The sequence below is a fragment of the Astyanax mexicanus genome, chromosome 24 (genome assembly GCF_023375975.1).
Source record: "Astyanax mexicanus isolate ESR-SI-001 chromosome 24, AstMex3_surface, whole genome shotgun sequence".
Taxonomy (NCBI): Eukaryota; Metazoa; Chordata; class Actinopteri; order Characiformes; family Acestrorhamphidae; genus Astyanax; species Astyanax mexicanus.
In genome coordinates, this window is record NC_064431.1 from 25,445,124 (window position 1) to 25,465,143 (window position 20,020).

At 38.3% G+C, this 20,020-nt stretch overlaps 1 protein-coding gene across 3 annotated transcripts in view; it reads left to right on the forward strand.

Moving 5' to 3' along the window:
• The first annotated feature begins 2,570 nt into the window (after positions 1–2,570).
• LOC103042385 (inter-alpha-trypsin inhibitor heavy chain H3) overlaps positions 2,571–20,020 on the forward strand; it is a 42,987-nt gene continuing 25,537 nt past the window's right edge. Inside the window, exons 1-22 of one of the 3 annotated variants that reach the window (XM_049471968.1) lie at positions 2,571–2,816; positions 5,267–5,290; positions 6,482–6,636; positions 7,322–7,426; positions 7,501–7,663; positions 7,747–7,857; positions 9,069–9,206; positions 9,296–9,412; positions 9,496–9,664; positions 10,723–10,848; positions 11,339–11,520; positions 12,157–12,342; positions 12,459–12,598; positions 13,966–14,126; positions 14,697–14,723; positions 14,832–14,873; positions 14,960–15,010; positions 15,092–15,214; positions 15,827–16,028; positions 16,271–16,443; positions 16,547–16,658; positions 17,734–18,831. In XM_049471968.1, the coding sequence (XP_049327925.1) occupies positions 2,682–2,816; positions 5,267–5,290; positions 6,482–6,636; positions 7,322–7,426; positions 7,501–7,663; positions 7,747–7,857; positions 9,069–9,206; positions 9,296–9,412; positions 9,496–9,664; positions 10,723–10,848; positions 11,339–11,520; positions 12,157–12,342; positions 12,459–12,598; positions 13,966–14,126; positions 14,697–14,723; positions 14,832–14,873; positions 14,960–15,010; positions 15,092–15,214; positions 15,827–16,028; positions 16,271–16,443; positions 16,547–16,658; positions 17,734–17,872 (2,781 nt within the window). In that variant the 5' untranslated portion in view covers positions 2,571–2,681 and the 3' untranslated portion in view covers positions 17,873–18,831. Of the gene's footprint in view, positions 2,817–5,266; positions 5,291–6,481; positions 6,637–7,321; positions 7,427–7,500; positions 7,664–7,746; positions 7,858–9,068; positions 9,207–9,295; positions 9,413–9,495; positions 9,665–10,722; positions 10,849–11,338; positions 11,521–12,156; positions 12,343–12,458; positions 12,599–13,965; positions 14,127–14,696; positions 14,724–14,831; positions 14,874–14,959; positions 15,011–15,091; positions 15,215–15,826; positions 16,029–16,270; positions 16,444–16,546; positions 16,659–17,733; positions 18,832–20,020 lie in introns of those variants that run through there. The other 2 variants (XM_049471969.1, XM_049471966.1) reach the window with 2 other exon arrangements.

The following is a 20,020-nucleotide window of genomic DNA, read 5'->3' on the forward strand; positions in this document are numbered from 1 at the left end:
AAACATACAATTTTTGGACAACAGGTACAGGTGATGTGAAAATGAACAAAGGCATTTGTCAAAGGGTGAAATCGATGCATTAGAGAACAAGTAAACAATCAGTTATTTAAAGGTGATGTGACAAAAAACATAATGAATAGGCCAGAACAGGTATCTGAGACACTTTGACATGACCCATGTTAGATTTGGTAGTTACATCTCCAGAAAAACATATCGCAATCTTGTGGGATGTTCCCCAAAATGCAGTGATCAGTACCTACCCAAAGTTCTTTAAGCAAGGACAGCTGGTGAGTAGATGGAGACCATCCATGTAGGCATCACCTCACAATTTACAGGACTTTTTAAAGGCTCTGCTGCTAGTGTTATAGTCTTCATTACAGATACCACACGGTGCCTTAAGAGGTCTTGTGAGGTCCATGCATTGATGTGTCAGATCTGTTGTGGTGGGCTAGTCAAAAATAAACAGGTTATGCTTTTGCTTATGCTTATGTCTTATCAGTGTGTATACCGTATTTTAAGGTCTAATAAGTTTGATAACCAGTAGATAGAAATTGACAAGTTCATTATAGATTAGATTTGCTGCATCCCTACCTTCTTAATGAATATACATTTACCATAGAGAACATAGTTCTAAAGCATGGGGCCTGTGTAAAAGTAATAAAAACTCAAAATCATTAGTGAATAAAGAGATGTAGCCATTTCGGTGGTTCTTTAACAGGTGGAGGTTAAGAATTCCAATACAAGAGAGGTAGTATGCTGTATCCTATTTCTGCCATCTATTAATGTTTTCCCCTGTTAAAATGACATCATGTGTGACTTCAGTCCAGTTAAAGTGGGAGAGGTGTGCAAACACAAACACGTTGTACACACACACACACACACACACATATATATACAGTACACACACCCTGAGTAATGCCAGGCTGGGTTAAATCAAGTCTGAAAGCCTTGGCTCCACAAGAAAAAACATTTAGACTCATTTATTTCCAGCCTCTCCCTCTTGGAAGCTCAATCTCTCTGCATTCACCCTGAAACTCTACCAGGAATTGAGGCATTTCTCAATAAATTTGCTCAGGCAGAAACCAAAACGCTAATTCTGTTGGATCTGGTTCTGTGTGTAGGGTACACATTCTTGTGAATCAGATATTATGTGAACACAAAAAGCCTCTGTATTAAAACAGGTAACTGCTTTGAGTCGAGTCAAATGGTCTTTTTTATTGTTTGTTTTTACTTTTCTGAATGAAAAGAATTCAGTGTAGCATGTAAAAACTGTTATGTAGTCCTGATAAAAACATCACAGTAGCAAATATGTTTATTTAATTTGTAATTAAACATATTTACAGTGGGGGGTTGGAGGCCAAAGGTTGAAGGACAATTTGTTAGGGGTTATGTTCCAGAGACCACACTGTGAATCTGTAAATTGGAACTGTTTATCTGGAAATAAACATTTTCGAAAATGTAAACAACAGAACAATTGAAAGCTATGGGATGTATAATGTAAGAATATTCAATAATTATTCGTGCTTTACACACAATGTCACATATGTACCAGGAATATGTCATAGAAGGCATAGATTACCACCCATAGTGTACAGTGCAGAGGGTAGGGGTGTGACAATATATCATTATTGCAATATATCATATGGTTTTTGTTTGTGATACAATATCAATTCGTGGCGTAAATTAGCATGGTATATCAAATTGTTTTAATTTTTCAATAATGTATCAAGACAAGCTTCAAATAGCTATATATTTTTTAAACATTTTGAAACACAAACTCCCAGAGACTTGTCCTCCAATTTAACATACTAAAGTTACTGCTTGATTACCTTACATAGTGATGCTAATCAATGAAGAATATTGGTTGTCAAAATCTGTCAAATTTACACCAATAAATTAGTAATTCCTGGTATTTGCTTATTTAGGTATTTTATCCTCTTCAGTAACAAAGATGCTGTAAAATATTGTAGTGAATTAAAGAATGGAATATTGCTGAATCACAGTATTGTGATATCATTATTATGATTTCCGCCCCTATCAAGATGTGGTAATTATCATTTTCAGTGACGTCTGGCCCCAACTGACCCCATATGCATATCCCACAGATCAGCGCAGTGTTTCTTTGCTTCCATGGAACATGGCAAAAGTCTTGGGACATGATACTAGGAGAGCAATGCTAAAAAAAAAACTGTGATTCTGGACACTGTCAGCATCTCAGCAGGGTAATGAAAGCTAAAGGCAGTGAAATACTGAGAAGATCTCATTCTCCGGGTTCAATAAAGTACAGTACAGTAGCTTGGTAAAGTGTCCCTGCCTGCATGAACTTTGAGAACCCCTGATTTAAAGAAACTATTCTACCAGCAGAAAAACATCAATATTGGCCAATTATCATCAGAAATTGGTGGCTATTAGCTTTAGCACAATCATACAAGTTCTTTAAGGAATGACTGATTTACTGAACCATTTCCACTTGAGATACAAGACCATGAGTACACAAGTTCCACTGGCAGCGGTCCTGTACCAAAAACACACTGACTCATTCATTGCTCTCTTTCTCCCTCCCACTTTCACTCACCCCAAGACAAACACACAGACACACACTCACACAGACACACACTCACATATTCATTTAAGGGCTCCCGCAGCAAGGACTGAAGTCAGAGTTGGTCTCAGGAGTCATCATGTCTGGAGTGTGGACCGGGGTGCTGCTCTGTGTGTGTGTCTGCGTTTGTGTTAAAGCTCAGCGACATGGGCCTCCAGGTCTTCCTCCTCTGTCTCCTCTTCGCCAGCATCATCACGACCCAACGGTAGAACCGGTAAGATTGCTTTAATGTGATGGATTATTTGAATAATGGAGTTTTAACACCTTAAACTCTTAAAACAGAACAAAAAGATTATTTGGAGCAATGCCAAAGATGCACAAATCTTGGTTTTATATAAAAAAAAACATTGTACATGATGGTTCCTTAAAGAACTGCTTTTGAAAATAAGATGAGTAACAATTTTAAGTTTTCTTCTTAATTGGTTTCATTTGTATCAGTCTTCTAAATGTATAATGGGCAGCTCTAAAATGGGCCAGAGTAAAGGCAGAAAGAACCCTGACCAATAACAAGGTTAACATAGCTCCGCCCTCTCTTTGAGTCTGAGTAACTTAAACTGGCAAGCTGATTAGCTGTAGTCTTGCACTAAAAGTAAATAAACATTTGTTCACCAGTGATAGACATCTTAACATTTGTTAGAGTATTAAGACCACACCCACACAGTTCTCAGAGAGGTGTGAAGAGTGTATTTTAGGGATTTTTAGAAGTGTTTTTTTTTCATTTTCTGTTTCAATTTTCTGCCAAAAAAAATGGAACCTCTGGAGCTTAACCATCATGGACCTATTAGCACCATGGTCTAGCTAGATGGTTATAACATGCCCTGCTTTGAACATTATTCTGTAGAATTATGGGCGGTCCTCAATTTTATCTGTTTGAGGTGAGTTGTGGATAAGATTTAATAAAAAAGCTCTTGTCACAATGCAATCAATGCAATTCCTCACAGCAATGAACGTTCCAATGTTCTTTCTAGTATAAAGATTTCCTAGGACATTAGAGACAGTTACTCTACCAAAAGCAGGATCATCTAGGCCTGTCACGATAAGAATTTTTTGTGGACGATATATTGTCCCAGAATTTATGGCGATACACGATATTTTTGTCATTTTAAGACTAATAAATGCCACTGACAATGATAACAAAATAGCATTAAATTAAATTAAAGACAGCTAAATTTTGATTAATCATTTATTATAATTAGTTTGTGAATTATATACTTATTTCTTCACCTACTTTACAGTTACAGTTATAGAAGCATGACTGGCTAAAATACTGTTCACTGTTATATATGTGAACAAACATACAAATAAACATAATAGACGGTATCACGATTATCAAAAATTATTGAGGTTGTGTTCATTTATTGTACGATAAATCGATATCGCAATTACTGTGACAGGCCTAGGATCAACTCTTCTTTTTTTAATACCCTTGATTTCAGAAGAAACACAGAAAAGCCAGGCATCCCAGTACTGTATAATGTCTGTATAATTCATTTAATGCTGAAAGACCAGCATATACATGTAAATATTCATCCAAACCCATAATGAGTTTTTTCCTGTTTTAGTTTCAAAAATCGTATTATTAATATATAACTTACTGTAATTATTATTATAAGTAGTATGTTTTAATGGCCTATTTAAGAATATCCTTAATTGTCTGTTTTAAGGAAGGCTATGAATGATTTGTAATTTGTAATTGTGAAATAGTATCTTTTTCATACTGTTTTTTTCATTGTTCTTTATTAAAATGCAGTGTTTTATCTGTATATTTATATTAAATTCAAATATACAAATGTGCAAGTGAGGTGCATTGCTTTCGAATTACATAAAATCATCACTTAAATACATACTATGTATTTAGCAAGGTCAATTACAGCATATAATCTTTCCTAAGTATTTTCTTGTTACATATATGAGCTATTTAGTCATTGCTGACCTGAAGCATGATGAGGTTGCAAGTATCTGGGAACTGTGTTGTTCAGCAATACAAGATATAGGTCAGTTTAGGTCAGCCAGCTATTTCAGTTAGACCTTACACAACTTATTTTTTCTTCAAATATCTTCTTTTACAGCTTTAATAACTGATAGTAACTGTTTTCCTCCAATTAGGATCAGTGGATTTGCTATTTGTTCAAATAAATATCATGTACAACAAATTTGGCACCAGTTTAGCCTTCGGAAACCAAACTCTGTTGGATGGGGTTTTGTGTAAACACATTCTTATGATTTTTTATGATTACACCACAAGAGCAGCCTCTGTACCAAGGGCTACAAGTCTACAGTACCTTTTTTAGTAAAGAGCACAAGCTGGGCACAAGCTGCAGAAAATCCTATAAAGCCTACAGCACCATATATAAAAAAAAAAACAGTTGTAGGACTTTGAGTTAACTATAACGCATGGGAAAACATGTCTGCTGATTTTGATAAATCTCTGTTTGCTAGCTTATTTTTTTGCCAGACTCCTTACTCTAAATGTTTCTCTATCTTGAGATACCTCTAGCATGAGGTATCTAGAGGGTATTTATGTAACATTACCTAATTCTCCAGTGCATAAGACTCATAGTTGATAGGTTGTCTGTGTTAGCTCACTTTGCTGCTATGCTTTTTTTTAATATAATAACAATAACAAGCTAACATTTCACTTTTTCTTTTTTATTTCTTCCTTAGGAACAAAATATGACCAGCAATAAGGTAAGAAGAACGTTTCAGTGGTAGTAAATCAAATATAGATACAGATGCAGGATCTAATGAACTAATCAGATTGTATGATTCCTCTAGCCAATTGAATGTTTATTAATAAGCCAATCAGAGCACCAAAATTAATTGGCTAGTCAGATTTTAATAAGAATTCAGAATTGAGCTGTATATAATTCATAATTAATCTGATTGTACACTCATCATCAAATAAATAGTTGCAGGCAGAAGAAAGTGTTGGACAATATGAGTAAAAATAAATAAAGTAAATTAATTTTGCCACTACATCTTAATAGGGACATTTTAGATACACAGACACATTATTGTTAAAATATTCTTTAATGATTAATTGATAAACTGTTTTGTGGCTTTGAAATTAACCACTAACAGCATGGAAGTAAAACATGCAGAAAAAAAACTGTGATTAAATTTAACATAATGTTTAATGTTGGAATATTTGATATTGTTATTGGTCACAACTTTGTTCTTTTTGAGCTGCTGCTGATGCAGCATTGCCGAGTAGAACACACAACAACTTGGTTCTGATACATCAGCTCACAGATGCAGCCTTGTGTTGACTGACATCACCCTTTAGAGTGATGTGGGGAAAGAGCGGCATCTACCCACCCAGAGAGAGCAAGGCCAATTAGGCTCTCTCTCGGGCCTCTGGCAGCTGATGGCAAGCTACATGAACGGGATTCGAACCAGCGATCTCCTGATCATAGTGGCAGCACTTTAGCCCCTAAGAACTGGATTTTAATAAATACCTCTCTCTTGCATCTGACCCAAAACACCCTGCCACGTTTTTTTTTTTTTGCTGGACCATCACAATTAAGTTACTATTAGTGTTGATAGTTATAGCGCATCCAGTAGCATTCCACACATTTTAAATTGGCAAACTGGACATGTCTAGGCATTCGTTTTAACATCTAGTCAGATCTGTTGATGCGACTGGCCATGGCATAGTATGTGGCAGTATGTGGATGAGCATTGTCTTGTTGAAATACTGCATTGGAATATGTGTACAGAATAGGAAAGGCCACCGGTTGCAGGACTAAAGTTGGTTGAAGACTAAAGGCAATCTGACATTGTAAAAAATTGTAAACCATTGATATTGACACAGACCATGATACTGTAATAAAGATTGGATGAAATGACTTGGCATTGGTATTTTCTACTCTCTCTCAGATCGAGGTCCAGAGTGTGAAGATAGACTGCAAGGTGGCATCTCGATTTGCCCACACGGTCATGACCTCCACAGCTCTGAATAAGGCCAACGTCTCACAGGAAGTGTTCTTCGAGGTGGAGCTGCCCAAGACAGCCTTCATCACCAACTTCAGCATGTCAGTCAACTTTCCTTTTTAAACTGACCATAAAAAAGTGACTAATGAATTCCTAATGAATTAAAGAATGACTCACAATGAGTCACTGTTTAACATTTTTATATGTACAGAGCATGTCTTACTTTGTGGAATATGTGATGGTTTATAATGAGGTGATGGTTCACTGAGGTGATGGTTCACTTGGGCCCCTATTTTAGCTTAATTAATCTTGAAGTGGATCATTCTTGGTGTGGCACATGTTGGATGGATCATTTAGTCTAGCATTTCATATGATGGAATGATGGAACATTTACATTTCACGGCATTTGACTGACGCTCCAGAGCTAATGTAGTGTTAGGAGTCTTGCCCAAGGACTCTTATAGGTATATCACAATAGATTCACCGAGGCAGGGAATTGAACCCTAGTCTCCTAAATGATGTGGTTGGCCCCCACCAACCCTCACACTAGTATTGTGTCCAATGACTTTGGCTTGACCTAAGAAAGCTACTAAACACTGTAATAACCTCGACATGAATGTAAATGTGAGCTGCTTGAATGTTCATAAAGACAATTTTAGCCAGATGCCACCGGTCACGATCATTATCACCCACTGCACTACACACCTTTGATTATATATTAATTATTTTTAACATTTCTCCTTAATGTCTTTATATACTAATCTACCTCTCTGTTGAATCATTTAGGGAAATTGATGGTCAGACATATGTGGGAGAAATAAAAGAGAAGGAAAAAGCAAAGGAGCAGTATGAGAAGGCTGTGTCTTCAGGACAGACTGCTGGCCTGGTCAAGTAAGCAAAAGACATACCTCTCCTAGAATTATAGTCCTGTTTTGACGCTGTAATACTCACTTGTTTCTTTTCAGAGCTTCAGGAAGGAAGATGGAGAAGTTTGCAGTGTCTGTGAACATCGCCGCCAACAGCGGCGTCACATTCACACTGACTTACGAGGAGCTCCTTCAGCGCCGCTTCGGCAAATATGAGATCATGATTAGAGTCAAACCCAAACAACTGGTTCAACACTTTGAGGTAATGAAGTACAAGAATTGTCTGTTTGTTTGTTTGTTTGTTTTCTCCTTATTCATGAATTTTTCACACTCTTTAATTCACAGATTGTTGCAGATATCTATGAACCACAGGGCATTGCATTCCTGAACACCAATGCCACATTCCTCACCAATGAACTGATCCCGCTAGTGAAGGAAACCATCACTGACAAAATGGTGAGGATCATAATGTCAAGCCCAGCATCTACAGCGAATATGAAATGTTCTTTTTTGTGTGTTTTTGTGGTAAAATGGTAAAATCCTGGAAACCAGCAAACCTTGACATGCATGACATGTCCCAGGCAGATATGTAATTGATTGCAATTGTGATAAAATTAGACACTGGTTCCTGCCACAAGAGAATGCATTAATGTTTCACCCTGCCTTATAAAAATGCACTCAGATGCTACTTTTGGATAGTATACCCCTTAGTAAGAGTTTGTTAACCGATCGACATGCATTTTCCCCAGTTGACAGACTTTGAAAGGGGGCAAATCATTATACATTATATCATTATACATCATTATACATCATTATACTATAAAAGACTTTTTAAAATTAATTTAAAAGCCATTTGACCAGTGGTAGGATGGTCCTCCCAAGGTTTCTTCCTCCTTCAGCTCTGAGGGAGTTTTTCCTTGCCTCCGCGCTCACTGGGGGTTCTGTAATGAGTATTTTCTATGTTTAATGTTTTGCCTGATTCTTTGTCATAAAAATTTGTTTTTATTTTAATTTGATTTGATACTGAAAGAAGTAGGATGGACGTTTTGACTAATTGTTCACCATCTTGTCCCATTTAGGCCATCCATTATCCAGCCACCATTGTCTTACTTTTGCAGTGGCATCATAAACGAGAAACCTGAACTGTTACAGATTAAAAGCGAATAAAACCTATTGCTTTTTAGAGCTGGTGTAATGGGTTATAAACATTGCGTACAAAAGTTGGTCACCCCTAGTAGTGATACAAGTGGTGACAGGTCAGTCATATGGGCAGGACACCTTGAGGTCACATGTTGCCTCTCATGGAAGGGATTCCAACTAACATTTTTCAGCAGGATAATGCTCGCCCACACACAGCAAGAGTTTTCCAGGACTGTCTCCACTTCCTTATCCTGCCCGCTCACCAAATTTAGTGGCAATTAAGCATTTAGCTTGAACAATCATTATTTGTAAGTCACTAGCGTCTGCTAAATGCAGTGTAATGTAATGTAATATAATTTAAGGTAATTACTACCTTAAACACCAGCTTCTACAACCTACAGTCTTGTATCCAGGCTAAAGGACACCCACACAGGGTTCTTTTGGTCAATGAATGTATTTCACCTGAGCCAGAGCAGTGGAAACTGGAAATTGTAAATAACATACTATATTGTCTTGCCTTGTTTCAGGCCCACATGTCCTTTTCTCCAACTCTGGAGCAGCAGAGGAAATGTCCAGACTGTGATGGTACACTGATAGATGGAGATTTCATTATCACATATGATGTCAACCGGGCAGAGGATATTGGTGACGTCCAGGTCTATTTTGTAAAGAGCAACTTTTGAACCCATATTTAAGTTCAAATTACTTACAGGCAGTCTTCTTTATTTATTATCTGCCTTTCTCTTTGTTTCAGATTGTGAACGGGTACTTTGTGCACTTCTTTGCTCCAGCTGATTTACCTCGCTTGTCAAAGAACGTGGTTTTTGTGATAGACAGGAGTGGATCTATGCAAGGGAAAAAGATGGAACAGGTTAGAATAAGACAGAATGCAATATAACGATCTTTTTTTGTTTTTATCATGTTGATTTGAGCTGTTGATGACTCTTCTTGTAGACTCAAGAAGCTCTAGCGACCATTCTAGATGACTTATATCAGGAGGACTACTTCGGACTGGTCACATTCGATAACACTGTTGAGTTTTGGAGACAATCACTGAGCCAAGCATCAGAGGAAAATATAAAAGAAGCTAAGAAATTTGTGGAAACTATAAAAGCAAGACACAGTAAGTAACGATAATGAGTATTAGATTGTCATTCAAGTCTGAGCCATTCCACTCTCGCCATGTTTAGACTCTTTGCCTTGTTTTCTGCACTAAAACTGAACACTCTCGATGCTTTTAGACTCTTTGGCTCGTTTTCTGAGCATCAACTGAACACTCTCATCGCTTATCAGCTCTTTGGCTTGTTTTGTGCACTACAACTCAGCACTCTTGCAGCGTTGGGCTCTTTGGCATGTTTTCTGCGCTACAATTGCGCACTCTCGATGCTTTTAGACTCTTTGGCCGGTTTTGTGTGTTACAACTGAACACTCTTGCCGCTTTTAGACTCTTTGGCCCGTTTTGTGCGCTACAACAGAAAGCTCTCGCCGCGTTTAGACTCTTTGGCTCGATGTGTGCGCTACAACTGAACGCTCTCGCCACGTTTAGACTTTTTGGCCCGTTTTGTGCGTACAACTGAACGCTCTCGCCGATTTTAGACTCTTTGGCCCGTTTTCTGCACCTGCCCAGTTTAAAATGATTCTTGCGCATGCTCGGTGCAATTACCCATTCTTACCAGAGAGAGTCCCTATTCCCCCAGCTTTAAATACATTTTGAGAGAAGTTGTTATTCTAAAGCTTTACACTCTCGCGGCGTTAGGCTCTTTGGCCCTTTTTTGTGCTACAATTGCGCAGTCTCGCCGCTTTTAGACTCTTTGGCCCGTTTTGTACGCTACAACTGAACCCTCTCACTGCGTTTAGACTCTTTGGCCCGTTTTCTGCGCCTGCCCAGTTTAAAATGATTCTTGCGCATGCTCGGTGCAATTACCCATTCTTACCAGAGAGAGTCCTCAGTCCCCCAGCTTTAAATACATTTTGAGAGAACTTGTTACTCTAAAGCTTTATATATTGCAATATATCAGCTTGTGGTCGGAAACCAACCACTAATTAAAGGCTTAAACGTGATTAATGCGAATGCTGTAATTTTGTATGGTGGAATTACAAAATTGCTCACATATTGCAAGTCTCAATGTTCAGCTTTCATGTAATGTCTTACATAAAGGTATTTCTTTTTTTCTCTCCTAGTGACGGATATCAACGAAGGTGTTTTACAGGCTGTAGACATGCTAACAACAGCAAAGAAAAACAGCTCCCTCCCAGACAACAGCGCATCCATGATCATCCTTCTGACTGACGGAGAGCCCACTTCTGGTAAGTCTGTAAGAACTTTTTTTTAATGTCTAAAATGCATCTGCTTTTAGTACAAGTTTAATTAAAATGATGTAAATATATGAAGTTCCTAGGTTCAGGGTTTAAGGCCTAATTTGTAAGGCCAGTTACCCAATGTTCATTCATTTGAACCACCCTTATCACTAGTAATTCTAGTAACATTAGGAGTGTAAAATACATGGGAAATCATTAACTCTGACAATGACAATGTGAGTGATATGGGGAGAGAGCTCCATCTACATGCCTAGAGAAAGCATGGCCAACTGTGCTTTCTCAGACTCCAGCAGCTGATGCTGTTTCTAGTATCAGCATTTCTCTGATCATATTGATATATTTAGAACTTGCAGAAGGCCCAGAGTTATGTTTTTTCCACAATGTCCACCAAAAAATAAAAACAAAATTTTACTGAAAGAAAATTTAACTGGTAAGGCCTTCAGTCCAACCCTTCGGTCCAAACTTTTTTTTTTTTTAGGGGAGCAGAATGTATCCATGATCCAGGAGAATGTCCGAAATGCCATTGGAGGAAACATGAGCCTCTTCTGCTTGGGTTTTGGCTATGATTTAGACTATGCTTTCCTGGATGTTCTGGCCAAGCAGAATGAGGGTCTGGCGCGCAGAATATATGAGGCATCTGATGCTGTGCTTCAACTACAGGTACAATACTAAATGCTTGAAAAAATATATATATAAATAAATAATTAAGATAAATTACACTCACTTACAAAAATGCAACACACTCCAGATTGTTGAAAAACACTATGTGGGGTTATTTCTCAGGCAGATATGTAAATGATTACAGGCTCTCAGAGGCTACTTGTGGGTAGTGTACCTCTTGGTGAGAAATCATTTATGAGTGCTTGACTTTTAAAGACATTTTGCATAGTTGCCAGACTTTCAAAAGGGGGCACATCAGAAAGCAGGATGGTCGTTTTGACAAATTGCTTGCCATCCAGGCCATTCTTCAGCCAGCCACCATTGCCTTTGGCAACAAATCCAGCTGCTGTTTGGGATCAGATGTTGGTTGAAATTGAGTATGGAGGCCTTATGTTGAGCGCTTCAATCCAGTAAATGCTTCAAAAGTTATTTATTGGACCAGCTGGGATGCTTGCTTCAGTAACCTGAACCTACTTTTTTTGTATGCATTTAAAGTTTCATTCCATTCCATTTTCAATGAGTGTACACTTACCTTATCACATTTGTGCTGTGAAAATATGTCAGTTTCAGTAGATAAATTTAAAAGTTACATCACATATAGAAACTTTAACTACTCATTTTATTTTTTTTCAAAAGGGTTTCTATGAAGAGGTGGCTAGTCCACTCCTGTTAGAAGTGAATCTGCATTATCCAGGCAGTGTGGTGAATTCCTTAACAAACAGCCACTTCAGGCAGCTCTTCAATGGTACGGAGATTGTGGTTGCTGGCCAACTGAACGAGCTTGAAGTCGACAACTTCCTCGTCGAGGTGTCAGCCCAAGGGGTAAAAAACACTGAGATGATTCTCAAAAACAACATATCACACTATAGACGATTCAGTCACAAATTCTATTAAAATTCTCAGTAGATTTTATTTTTATTTAACTTTTTCTTTTTCAGCTGGAGGACGAGTTCCTGGTGCGGGGCCAAGCCAGTGTTGAGGAGTGGGCCCTCATGTTTCCTGAGCAGGAGTACATCTTTGGGGACTTCACTGAGCGTCTCTGGGCATATTTGACCATTCAGCAGCTCCTAGATAAGAGGTCAGCATTACATGTTTCCTAAAACAATTTTTTTTTTTTTACTTATTTTTATTTTAGATTATATTTACAGCAATTTTGGTTAAATGTCTTCTTTTCTTCCTTTGTATACTGATGGTCAAAAAAAAGTTTTAGAACACACTGGAAGACTCTTAGAAATTAGAGAAAACTGGTACAGGAGGAGGTCTGGCTGACCCACATGGCAACAGCTCAACTAAACACAATTGGACTAAGTCTCAGTTTCAGCAGTGCAGAAAAGAAATATAGAAATCAGATAGATAAAGTGATAAGCCGTAATAAAGGCATTGCTAAGAAGACAAAATAAAAAAAAAACAGCTTGTCTGGGCACTGTCCAGAGCACTGCTACTGAACTACTTAACAATATTGGTGTTCTAAAACTTTTGACTTGTAGTGTATATACCCCAGAAATATGCACTTATATGCAGGGGTGTAGCAGCAAATTCTGGGCCCTGTACACTCTCAATGTCAGTGGGCCCTATCCATGCCAGTACACAAGGAACGTGAGCGAAAAAAAAAAAAAATCTGAATTTTTCATGGGCCCCTCTCGCTACTCGGGCCCTGGATAGTCAGGTCCACTTTTCCCCCCACTACCACACCCATGTGGAGTGCTCCAGACAAGCAGCTCTCCAGCCCAGAAGGTTGATGAACAAACTTGATGCAAGGTGAAAGGAGACAAAATAAACACAGCCCAAGTGGGTTCAAAAAATGGAAGGAAAACAGGTGCGAAACGAAAACGGGTTGGAAACAAAAACGGGTGGAAAACGAAAACGGGCAGGAAATGAAAACGGGTGGGAAACGAAAACGGGTGGAAAACGAAAACGGGCGGAAAATGAAAACGGGTGGGAAATGAAAACGGGTGGGAAACGAAAACGGGCGGAAAATGAAAACGGGTGGAAAATGAGAACGGGTGGAAAACGAAAACGGGCGGAAAATGAAAACGGGTCGGAAACGAAAACGGGCGGAAAATGAAAACGGGTGGGAAATGAAAACGGGTGTAAAACAAAGATCAGTGAAATCTGGGGAAAATTTAAAGTGTTTAAACATTAGATAACTTTCCTTATGTAGACACAAATAGTGATGCTATCAAAAAGTTTAGAAACTGTGTACCTTTCTTCTGGCATATTTACATATTTTATTACATAATTTACAAAATATAAAAATATTTTCTTGAGAATATTTGGTATTTGGTATTAGAATTTTTCTTGAAAGAGGATTTTTGGAGTCTTAACATGTAAATAAACAAGCACTTTTTTCTTTTTTGAGACTCTTTTCTGAATGTGGTTCCTTCAGGGTAGATTTCCATGATGCCGATCTGTAGGTCAGTTAGTGTGTGTGTGTGTGTGTTACAGAGACAACTGTGCACCTGAGGAAATTGAGAACATCACAGCTGAAGCTCTGGACCTGTCCCTGAAGTACAACTTCGTCACCCCTCTCACCTCCATGGTCGTCACTAAACCCCAAACTGATGAAAAGCCGGAGGACACGCTCATTGCGGACAAGCTATCGGAGGGTACGGATGATAGCTAATGTAGAGTACATAAATGAAATTAGATACAGCTCTGGAAAAAAATAAGAGACTAATTAAAATGGAGTTTCTTTGATTTTACCAAATTAAAAACCTCTGAATATAATCAAGAGGAAGATGGATGATCACAAGCCATCAAACCAAGCTGAACTGCTTGAATTTTTGCAACGGGACTGGCATGAAGTTATCCAAAAGCAGTGTGTAAGACTGGTGGAGGAGAACATAACAGGGTTATTCCACTGAATACTGATTTCTGAACTCTTAAAACTTTATGAATCTGAACCTGTTTTCTTTGCATCATTTGAGGTCTGAAAGCTCTGCATCTTTTTTACTTCAATAAATGCTCTAAATTACAATATTTTTTTGGAATTTGGGAGAAATGTTGTTCATAGTTTATAGAATAAAACAACAATGTTCATTTTACTCAAACATAAACCTATAAATAGCAAAACCAGAGAAACTGATTCAGAAACTGAAGTGGTCTCTTATTTTTTCCAGAGCTCTATATAGGTTAATAGTGATGTTGACCACATTTGTATGCTTGTTTTTTTACAGAGCAGAGGCGGGACATCACTCCACTCGGTAACAAATTATTTATTGGTGAATTAGTACATATTTTTTTATGATTTGGTCTTGACATATTCACAAATGATGCAACACTTCTGTCCTGTCTACCTTCTGTCTGCCTAGATTTTGATGCAGTCTCCGTCCCCATTGCATTGCAGAGCATTGGTAAGATTTTATTTAATTATTATTTACGATGAATTATTATTTGACACTAACAAATGTTTCTACCAACACTTCTACCATCCGCCTAGGTACACCTAACTTTGCCGTAGGACTCTCTTCCATTCCACTGAGGAGCATGAGTAAGTTTTTTTTTTATTATACCTTATAAAGAGTATTTGATAATGTTGTAATGTTTTTATAATTTTGTCTCTCTCTTTTAGAGTTGATGGTTGATGGAGATCCACACTTCATCATCGAGATTCCTAATCTGAATGATGCTCTCTGCTTTAATACTGATGACCAACCAGGCACCATCTTCAACCTGGTGAGAGATCCACTCACAGGTAATAAAATAAGTGTTTACTTAAGAAAAAAACAGCTACCATATTTTTCACACTATAAGGCACACTATCAATGAATGTCTATATTCAGGTTTATTTTCATACATAAGGTTTACCGGATTATAAGGCACATTATGCGACTCTAGTAAGGAACAGGGGTGTCGCCATGTTTTCCTTCTAATTCAGCAGATCTCCCTGCTGGATGGTGGTTAATAAAGCTAAGCTAAGTACACAAAACAAGCAAAACTGTAATTCTTAAAAAAAATATTTTCAAATAAGCACTGTATGTTAATCTACACAGATTTCTACCCTGAAAAATGTTCATTTTTAGAGTAAAGCACGTCCGTTTATGTAGAGTAAGCTTAGATTTCCAGATTTCCACTAAGGCTGGGTGCAGCAGCATTAGCATTAACAGCTAACTTCTAATGCTGAAAATGCCAGTTGGAGAAGCGTGTAGAACGTTTTATTCCTTTTTTTTAATTATTATTCCTGGGACATTATTTCTATAATGTTACAGACTAACCTTCCTAGAACCTTAAAAAAAACCTTGCTGAACATTCCTTTAACATTCTCTTCTAACTATTGATGAGATATTATCTTCTCCTATTTCAACAGGTTTTGTGGTAAATGGACAGACAATAGGGGACAAGAAAGTGGAACCTGGGAGCAAGGGGCACACCTATTTTGGTCGCTTTGGAATCGTTCATGAGACGTTTGACATCAGATTGACGGTGACCACACAAGAGATCCTGGTGTCGGAGCAGGGAAAGCATGAAGAGCTTCTCTGGTCAAAAACGTCCACAGTCAAGGGCATAAAGTAAGTTTCCTTGAGGTAAAATTCCTTTATAAAGGTTTTTTATCCAATTTCTATTTTCCATTTCTTTAATGACTCTTTTTTAAGTTTTACCTGAAGCTAAGACTGGGCAATATGTCAATATTGTGTCATATTGTGATATTTTTTAATCATTGTGAGACACAATAAAATTTTCTTAGCATATTGCATATTAGATACCGTCAGTCTTTAAGGAACACTATATTTTCTATTTTGCCTTGTTACAGTATGGAGTTGCATGTATCCAAAGATCGCAGTCTGACCGTGACTATGAAGAACTCAGTGAAGTTTGTGATCATCCTACACAAAGTGTGGAAGAAGCATCCCTACCACCAGGACTACCTGGGCTTCTACACCCTGGACAGCCACCTTCTTTCACAAAGTGTCCATGGCCTGATAGGTAAAACCAGTGAAATGTTTTAAAAGTTCAAAAGTAATGTTTTATATTAAAAAGAGTGAACCAGCAGTCTGAGAATTATAGATATTATGTTTCCCACTCACAGGACAGTTTTTCCATGGAATAAAATTTGAGGTCAGTGACCTCTTCCAAGGCAAGGACCCAGAAAAACCTGATGCCACCATGTCTGTGAAAGGAAACAGACTTACTGTGACCAGGTAAATACGGACAAATAATATTCTACACCCTTTACAATGCTGACAAACTCTCCATATTATTCTACATTTTTCCCCATCCTAAGTGGATGCTGTGACTGTTACTAGGTGTTGCATAGACTAACATACTAGTCAGAAGGAGAAAATCTGTAGCTAGGAAGCAAATAAAAGGTAAAGAAAGCCTTCTTTTTGCAAAATGCAATATAATAATGCTAGTAAAAATAATGATGCAATACATAATACGTGTAATAAAAGGTTTCTAGCAAAATGACACCTTTTAAAGAGAAATGTAAAAATAGAAAACCTTTCACACTTATTTTTATAAAGTATAAAAATAAGTGCTGTTAGCCAATCAGAGATGAGACGTTTGCATGTCTGAATATTCATGAGCAAGAGCCAAAACCATGTTCTTCCCCGCCCACTCCTGCACCAAACTAAAACAGACTAAAACAGGACCACCGGAGCATTTTTTTTTCCACAGAAGTGTTTCTTTTCTTTTTTTCTCCCATTTTTCTTCCAATTCAGCTAGGCCAACTGACCCGCCCATTTAGTTGCTACTCAGCTGTATATCCCCCATCAAAAGTGATGAGTAATGCCACAACACAAGGAGGGTGAAGACTAGCACACACCACCTCTTTTATAACTGATGCTGATGCAGCATTGCCGAGTAGCATAACAGCGATTTTGGAGGAAAGTGCAGCGTCTCGGTAACGATACATAAGCTCACAGACGCAGCCTTGTGCTGATCGACATCACCCTTTGGAGTGATGAGGGGAAAGAGAGGCGCCATCCACACACCCAGAGAGAGAGCAAGGCCAATTGTGCTCTCTCAGGGCTCCGGCAGCTCATGGCAAGCTGCATGACTGGGATTCTAACCTCGCTTTAGACCGCTGGACCACTCGGCACCATACTTTCTTTCCTTTTTTTTTATTCGGTGTGAATGATGGAAAATACTGGGGAAAGGAAAATTGTGTTTTTATGAAATTACATTGTGATCTATTGCAAAATAATTGTATTTTTTGCAATATATTTTATTTTTAACACGTCAATGACGTGATTTGTGATTTTGTGTTTTTAGGGGCTGGCAGAGAGACTTCAGAAAGGATGTGAAGAACGGAGAAACGGTGCCCTGCTGGTTCATTCATAACAATGGAACTGGGCTCATCGACGGAGACCTTAGAGACTATGTTGTCTCTGATCTTTTCAAATCCATTTAAGAAAAAATATCTGGGACTAAACCTGATATTACTGACATCACTGTGCACACGTTTCTACATTTTTAGTTATCAGTACTGGTCAAGAATTACGAATTGCAAATGACTATGCCTTTCATATGGGGCTTTAATATCTAGCTGCACTGCAGGATTTACAGTGACAAAGGCTACGTTCACATTACCAGGCTGAAGTGACTTAAATCTGATATTTTTACCTTCATTTGACACAGATCAGATTTTTTTCAGGAGTGTGTGGACACGTCAAATTCAATCTTTTCAAACCAGATTTGAGTCACTTTGACAAAATTTTGTACTAAATCGGATAAAGGTCTGACTCTTGGGTGTGCGGCATGAATGTTAATAATCAGATCAGATGTTCTGCATCTGCTTTTTGTCTGTATGCATGTGCTTTGTTCTGGCGTCATCAGCCAGCACCAGTGTTGTGCTGAATTCTGACTTCCTGCCAGAATCTGACTCCTTTTTTGCATGCATGCACGTCACACAGATTTATACAGCATACAGAAGAATATGAATATGATTCCTCATGTTGTTCCTTTTTTATTAAACGCTATTAATATTAATTGTATTCATATACAAGTTTTCCTTGACACAAAAAATATATAACAGAACAGTGTTTTAGGGGACTCAGATTCTGTAAGGAAGTTGAAATTCAGCACAACACCAGCAGCACAGCAAAACAACAGAGGCATAATGTGCATAAACACATTAATATATACATATGTGCTGTTTCAGGGACAGAGTGATTCACATTACACACAGATTCAGCTCACTTACAGCTATAGATGTAAACTGTCAAGACCGATATGAGCAAAACAATCTGAATTAATTGTGAGATTGATGATGTAATGTGAGCATAGCCAAAGACTGAGAGAACTTTGTAACGGATGTTTGTTCACACTTGCTTCAAATTAAACATGGTTACCAGCTGTCCACATAAAGTACGCTGTTTCTTCTTTCGTTCTTTTTTTTTTCACTTTTATTGAGTATGAATTAGGATTGGATCATACCATTTTAAGATTTTGCTACGGTATTTGAAATAGTTGAAGGAGTTCTTGTAATTCTCAACTCAGCATCTGTTCAAGGCTGTTATCCCGCCCTTCAACAAAAAGATGGAGAGATAAGTTTTATGCGCCCCGGGGGAGATACGTTGTAAAATTATCAGGGGGTGGGGTTGTGGGTTGGAGAGATAAGTTTTTAAATGATCAGCGGAGGGGGGAGAGATAAGTTTTAAAATGATCAGCGGAGGGGGGGAGATAAGTTTTAAAATGATCAGCGGAGGGGGGGGAGATAAGTTTTAAGATGATCAGCGGAGGGGGGGAGATAAGTTTTAAGATGATCAGCGGAGGGGGGGGAGATAAGTTTTAAAATGATCAGCGGAGGGGGGGGAGATAAGTTTTAAGATGATCAGCGGAGGGGGGGATATAAGTTTTAAGATGATCAGCGGAGGGGGGGATATAAGTTTTAAGATGATCAGCGGAGGGGGGGATATAAGTTTTAAGATGATCAGCGGAGGGGGGGGATATAAGTTTTAAGATGATCAGCGGAGGGGGGGATATAAGTTTTAAGATGATCAGCGGAGGGGGGGAGATAAGTTTTTAAATGATCAGCGGAGGGGGGAGAGATAAGTTTTAAAATGATCAGCGGAGGGGGGGATATAAGTTTTAAGATGATCAGCGGAGGGGGGGAGATAAGTTTTAAAATGATCAGCGGAGGGGGGGGGGGAGATAAGTTTTAAAATGATCAGCGGAGGGGGGGGGGAGATAAGTTTTAAAATGATCAGCGGAGGGGGGGGATATAAGTTTTAAGATGATCAGCGGAGGGGGGGATATAAGTTTTAAGATGATCAGCGGAGGGGGGGATATAAGTTTTAAGATGATCAGCGGAGGGGGGGATATAAGTTTTAAAATGATCAGCGGAGGGGGGGGATATAAGTTTTAAGATGATCAGCGGAGGGGGGGATATAAGTTTTAAGATGATCAGCGGAGGGGGGGATATAAGTTTTAAGATGATCAGCGGAGGGGGGGATATAAGTTTTAAGATGATCAGCGGAGGGGGGGATATAAGTTTTAAAATGATCAGCGGAGGGGGGGGATATAAGTTTTAAGATGATCAGCGGAGGGGGGGATATAA